We start from the raw sequence: 6,698 nt of genomic DNA, 5'->3' as shown, positions 1-6,698 counted from the left end.
TTAAAGATTTATAAGCTTTTTAACAATATCCTGGAAGGCTTGTTTTACCTGTTGGTTCCTTAGGGTGTAAATGAAGGGGTTCAACAAAGGAGCAAGTGAAGTAATGAGTAGAGCTACTCCCTTGTTGAATGTGTCTCCTTCTGTTGAGGGTTTAATATAAATGAAGATGCAGCTTCCGTAAGAGAGGGAGATGACAATCATGTGGGAAGAACAGGTGGAAAAGGCCTTTGCCCTCTGCTGGGCTGAAGGAAGCTTCAGAATAGCCCTGATGATAAATGTATAGGAGATAATCACTAGTACCAGAGTGACCATCAGGGTCACAGATGCCACAAGAAAGACTATCTTCTCCATGAGGCTAGTGTCTGAACAGGAGAGTTCTCGAAGAGGCTCAAAGTCACAGAAATAATGATTCAGCCTGTTGGATGCACAAAAGTCCTGCTGATTCATCAGAGTGAATGGTGGTATAATAACCATTAACCCAGCCAGCCAAGAGCAGAGAACCAGCTGGGTGCAGACTCTGCCACTCATGATGATCGTGTAATGCAGGGGTTTGCAGATGGCCACATAGCGATCATAGGACATGGCAGCTAGAAGATAAAACTCTGTGGATCCAAGGAATATGGCAAAGAAGTACTGAGTGAAGCAACCAGCAAAGCTGATACTCTTGTTCCCTGTGGTGATGCTGAAAAGGACCCTGGGAATGAAGATGTTCGTGAAGGAAATTTCCAAGAAGGAGAAGTTCCGGAGAAAAAAATACATGGGAGTCTGAAGGTGGGAGTCCAACAAGGTGAGGATGAGGATAGTCAGGTTTCCAATGATGCTGAGAAAGTAGGTCAGGAAAAAAAAAGTGAAAATTGCCACTTGGAATTCAGGGACATCTGTTAGACCCAGAAGGACGAACTCAGTCAATATGGTCTTATTTTTCATTGTTGAGTGGTTTTTGAGTCTCAAGGTAAAAAACAGAGAAATCAAAGGGGAGAAGGGAAGAGGTGCTCTGCAATGGACATGGGAAATCTGAAGAGAACAAAATGGAGGGAACCATGAACTTTTCCTGTGATGACATGATCCAGTTCAGTGGCTCATTTGAATGGTGTTGATTTCTCCACAGTCCCTTTTGTGGGAAAATTCTTGTCATTATTTCCCAACACAGTACCCTCCCCAGTGCTTGCATGAAGCAAGTGGCTGCCTCACAGATGATGTTCAAGAAGTTCAGGTAGTCATTTAACAAAGGAATGCCTCGAGCTGCAGCTTCCTTCCAGAATAATTGCTAATTTCTTTTCCCCAGCATTCACTTCCCCTACTTTCCACCGGTGCCATTCATTGCCTTACCTCCTTTGTCTGCTTAACTCCTCTCAGAATTGCTGTTTTCTTTTCCCGTATAATTATAGGAATCTCTCATTTTTCTTCTGGTTCAACTTCCTTAATTCTCTTGATGTCAAAGAAATGCCAGTTCTTCATTTCCTCCCAATGAACCCTGCTTGTGTCGGTCAATGAGAATTTGAAGTTCTCTGTGTTAGGCACATGTCATTCTGTCCTTTGGAACATCTTCCTCACCTGTCAATATAGCAGTAGCTTTATTGGGTAATAATCTGCATTTACTTACTCTAATGCATTCAGAATCTTTAGATATAGTTTTACTTTCCTGTAAGGATAAGGGAGACCCTCATTGTTATACAAAATTACATATAAGAGGTTGTGAGGGGAATGGAAAATAAACAAGGAGATAAATGAACTGCAGTAGATGGGACAGAGAGAGAAGATGGGAGGGGAGGGGAGGGGGGATAGTAGAGGATAGGAAAGGTAGCAGAATACAACAGTTACTAATAGGGCATTATGTAAAAATGTGGATGTGTAACCGATGTGATTCTGCAATCTGTATTTGGGATAAAAATGGGAGTGCATAACCCACTTGAGTCTAATGTATGAAATATGATATGTCAAGAGCTTTGTAATGTTTTGAACAACCAATAAAAAAATAAAGAGATTGCATTACATGCTAAGGAGTTTTAGGAACTTAAGGATATTTAAGGCAGGAGCTCTAAAGCAGGAATACAAAAATTCCTACATTAGATGTGCTACACCTGTGAATCCACTATCACGAGCAAGCCATTTTCTGTGAATATGTAACTTTTATGGGGAAAGTGTATAAAACTCTGATCTCTGGTTTTCTGGGAGGCTCTACATTTGAGCACTTTATGGGTATTTCAAGTCTTTACTTATTTGTGAGCTCATGCGGTTAAAGAGGCACATTATCTGGGAATGTCCTCACTGATTTATTCAAGACTTTTGCTAGTTATTGTTTTTATAAACATTTACAAGGCAGCAGCTTCCAAGCATTTTTGATCATAATTCATTCTACATTTTATGTGTTTTTTCAGCCAACATATATATCTAATTTAAATAAAAGTCTTACAGCACACTCCTTATTACATATTTCTATTTTATTATATTTTAATTTCCTTTAAATATTGTTGCAACCCACTAATTGACAACATAACCCTCTAGTGGGTTGTAGTCCATTCACAGATGGAATCTGGGATCAAGAAAAATCATGCAATGGTCTGGGTAGCCTTGGCCTTCTGGTTACCAACCTGGAGTTTTCCTTTGCATAAGTTTCAGGATTCACAACCACAGAGAAGTAGTCAATGAGACTATGAACAGTGAGCACACTTCCTTCCTTGACCATCCAAATGGCACAGGGAGATTTTACTCCTAAGTATTCTTAGAAGGAAATCAAAATTATAAGGCAACATAATTAAAGGATAATATAAACTTTATTGCATTTTCTACATTCTCTGCCATCAAATCCCATCATGGATTTTGCAAAACCCCACAAACTTCCAGGGCTTATCTTGGTAAGAAGTAACCTTCTTCTGCTCCTGTCCCTTCTTGATTTATCAAGGATTTGATGGTTTCTGCTATTCCACTCAGTGAGACTGGAGTTGAAGAAAGAAGAGTTAATAAGTAGGAGGCTAAAAGAAAAGATTTTTGAGGAATAAAGTAGTCCTGGATTTTTCTGGCCTAGAAGAAATGAGGCTGTTGACCTCCGACGGCAGAATATGAACTCTCTCTTACATCTCAGATATTCCTTATTCACAGCGACAGAGGTTTTTTCTACTTTGTTGAGAACATGCACTGGGGGATCAATTGAATGTAAAAGCACAAGTTTCCCTGGGGATTCTTGTTTGGAACAGGTTAATGAGTGTCCTTGTTGACAATTTGGGAATGAGCTTTATACATATAGCTGAGCCAAGTTGGTCCAAAGAGACTAGAGGGTCTGGAGAGATGGGTTGATGTGGGGACAGTGGGGGCATAGCAAGAGAGCATCAGAAGAGGAAGAGTATGAAGTGTTATTATCCTTCCCCAGTGGATGGGCACAGCTTATCGTGACTTGGATAAGCAGACTGGGTGGAACCATTGTCAGATCATGGAAATCCTGAAAAGCCACATTATTAAAAAACATCACTGGCCTCGTTTCAGTTAGCTCACTTACAGACTATTGGTTAGAGACACATTAGGAGCAGTTTTCATTTTTTTGAAGGATGCATAAAGAAATGAAATACAAAACAACAACAACAACAAAAGTGGACAGGTCAAACTGAAGTAAGGGTAGAAACCAATACTGAGAAAATGCTTGCAACTCTCCAGTTTACAGTAGTGGAGAACTTGTTAAGACATGTATTTATTTCCTAGGAAGACTGACACATTGCAATCCAAGGACTTCTTCACAGCAATTAATTTATTAGGTTAATAAATACAAACACCAGTAAAACCAATTATAGCTTTAGAAATAAAATGCCAGAATTAGGGACAAAATAACCACTACACATGCCTTACAAATGTCTTTTTTATACATGGTTTTATATATATTTCATAATGGGGAGGCCAAGAGAGGAAATGTGGCCAACCAAATAATCAAGTATCTTTTTTTAAAAAAATTAACTAATTTCATATTTTCATTGACATGTAGTATTTGTATATGTTTAAGGCACAATGTGATATTTTGATTTCTGTATACATTGGGTTACTTTAACATTTCTTTGTGAGGTATATCTTTGAAATCCTTTCTTCTAACTATGTTGAGATATATAATGCATTATTGTTAATCATATTCACCACCCCATGCCACAGAACATCAGAATTTATTCTTCTTGTGTGCCCATTACCAATCTCTCTGCCTGCCCCAATTACCTCCTCTTACACTCCCTTGTTGTTGGTATACACTATTCTATTCTCAATCTCCCTAAGATCAATTTTTTTAGATACCACATATAAATCAGCTCATATGGTATTTGTCTTTCTGTGCCTGACTTATTCAACTAAACCAATATCTTTCAAGTCCATCCATATATTTTTTTAAAGTAAAGGATTTCATGCCTGAATAGAATAGAAATTCATTGTGTATACAAATCACATTTTATTTTCATCTTCTTATCCTTCTTATTTTTTTGCAGTACTGGAGATTGAACTCAGGGACTCTCTACCACTGAGCTACATCCCCAGCCCTATTTCTTTCTTTTCTTTTTGTACTTTTGAACCCAGGGTGCTTAATCACTGAGACACATCCCCAGCCCTTTTTACTTTTTATTTTGACACACGGTCTTGCTAAGTTGCTCAGGATCTTGTTAAGTTGTTGAGGGTGGCTTTAAACTTGTCATCCTCCTGTCTCAGTCTCCAGAGTCATTGGGATTACAGGTGTGCACCACCACATCTGGCCCCAGCTCTATTTATTTCTTATTCTGAGTCAGAGTCTTGCAAAGTTGCTCAGTTGGCTTAAAGATGTGATCTTCCTGCTACATCTTCCCACTTTTCTGGTATTATAGGTATGCACCACCATGCTTACCTCATACTACAATTTCTTTATGGATTCATTCATTGATAGACATTTAGATTGATTCCATATCCTAAATGTTTTGAATAGTTCTGCAATAAACATGGGAGTACAAGTATATCCTTATTTGGAACAGGCTAATGGATGTCCTTTGTTGACAATTTTGGGAACAAGCTTTACACATATAACTGAGGGAAGAGGGTCCAGAAAGATAAGTTTGGAGGTGGGTTTGTAGGGAAGGTGTGGGGGGACAAGGTGATTTCATTTTCTTTGGGTATATATCCTGTAGTGGTATTGCTAGATCAGATGGTATCAATTTCATCTTAAATTACACAACAATCTTCATGTCTCTCAGTCTCATTTTCCTGTTCTCTAAAATAGGATCACAATACCTACTAAATAGAAATATAATTGTTAAGGGTGTGCATTAGTACCTGGTACATAGGATATGCTTCCCAAATACTTCCCATTTTTTATTTTTCACTACAATAAATATCCTAAAACTATATTTGGCAATAGTTCATTTGTTTCTTTCAAATATGTTTATAGAGAAGAAAGTTTTTTCAAATATGTTTTTAGAGTTAGTTGTGTTGGCCAGGAAGCAAAAAGAGAGAGGGGAGGGACCAAGGTTCTCAAACCCCTTTCAAGGGCACACTCCAATGTCCTAACTTTCTTTCCACTAGGCCCCTACTCCTAAAAGTTCCACCACCTTCTAATAGCACCATTATCTGGGGACCCAAGCCTTCAACACATGAGTCTTTTGGAGACATTTGATTTCAACCATAATAGGCTGTTCTCCAAAGGTTAGAAAGAACCTATTTTGCATGATAAGTAAGTGATTAGGATAAGTGTGACCAAAAGAAGATAGCAGTTGTTTTAGAAATTATAACTTTTTTTTGAGAAAGCCTTCTAATGTCAGAAGTTTCTAGTTGCTTATTTTATAGGTTTTATATTTGTGATAATCTTACCTTGTGATGGAGAAAGTAGAACATTAATTTTTGTAAGAGATACCGTAATAAGAAACACCTTTGGTCATTTCTAACATCCTCAGGAATAATTTAGTTCATAATATTACTAAGCTTTTGTTGCATTTGAACGAATAATCATCAGTGCCCTGTATTTTATGAGATCTTAATGGATAATAAGCTAATCCATTCATTCATTCAACAAATACTTATTGACTCTTATTTACCATGTGCAAGCAATGCAGGCAAACCACTGAAGTCCCTGCCTTGAGGTGGCACGTGGACAATAAGTGAATCAACAGGTAGATATAAAATGAGTGAAATGATGATGTGTGATACAAAATAAAGCATATGTTATGGATTAAATTGTGTTCCCCCACACAAGTTCCAATCCTAAATGCCTCAGAAAGTGACCTTATTGGTTATCTTATTTAAATTTATTTAAATTGAAGGGACTCTTTGCAGAGCTAATTAATTTAAAATAAAGTCATTAGGTGGGGGCCCAAACTGAACATGATTGGTGTCCTTATAGAAAAGGAGAAAACTGGAGACACACAAACACAAGGAAATTGTCATGGGAAGATGAAAGTAGAGTTTGGGGAGATCCTTCTACCAGCTGGAGATTGACTGCCAGCCACCCAAAGCTAGGGGACAGGCCTGGACAGATGTCCTCATAGTTCTTAGAAGAAACCATTGCTGCTGATACCTGAATCTCAGGCTTCAAGCCTCCAGCACTGAGACAAATCAAACTGACTGGACGAACAACCCAGTTCATGGTACTTTGTTATGGCAGCTCAAGCAGGCTAACATATGAGGAAGAATGTGAAGGAGAGCTAGGAATTGTAGGGGCGTTTTCCTTGCGGTAAATAAAAATGACATTTGGGGGAAGTGAAGGAACGGAG

General features: G+C 38.3%; 1 protein-coding gene across 1 annotated transcript; it reads right to left on the bottom strand.

Annotated features, from left to right (window-relative positions):
- Nucleotides 1-927, bottom strand: LOC143397005 (olfactory receptor 2AP1). Its single transcript, XM_076853001.1, has one exon. The coding sequence runs from the start codon at nt 925-927 to the stop codon at nt 1-3; it is 927 nt and encodes a 308-aa protein (XP_076709116.1).
- Between the last annotated feature and the right edge of the window lie 5,771 nt (nt 928-6,698).

The sequence above is a fragment of the Callospermophilus lateralis genome, chromosome 4 (genome assembly GCF_048772815.1).
Source record: "Callospermophilus lateralis isolate mCalLat2 chromosome 4, mCalLat2.hap1, whole genome shotgun sequence".
Classification (NCBI taxonomy): Eukaryota; Metazoa; Chordata; class Mammalia; order Rodentia; family Sciuridae; genus Callospermophilus; species Callospermophilus lateralis.
Note: the sequence above shows the minus strand (reverse complement) of the source record. Positions and strands in the feature narration are given on the sequence as shown.

What these genes read in the sequence shown, in the direction of transcription:
- LOC143397005 (XM_076853001.1), bottom strand. Translation starts at nt 927, where the DNA reads ATGAAAAATAAGACCATATTGACTGAGTTCGTCCTTCTGGGTCTAACA.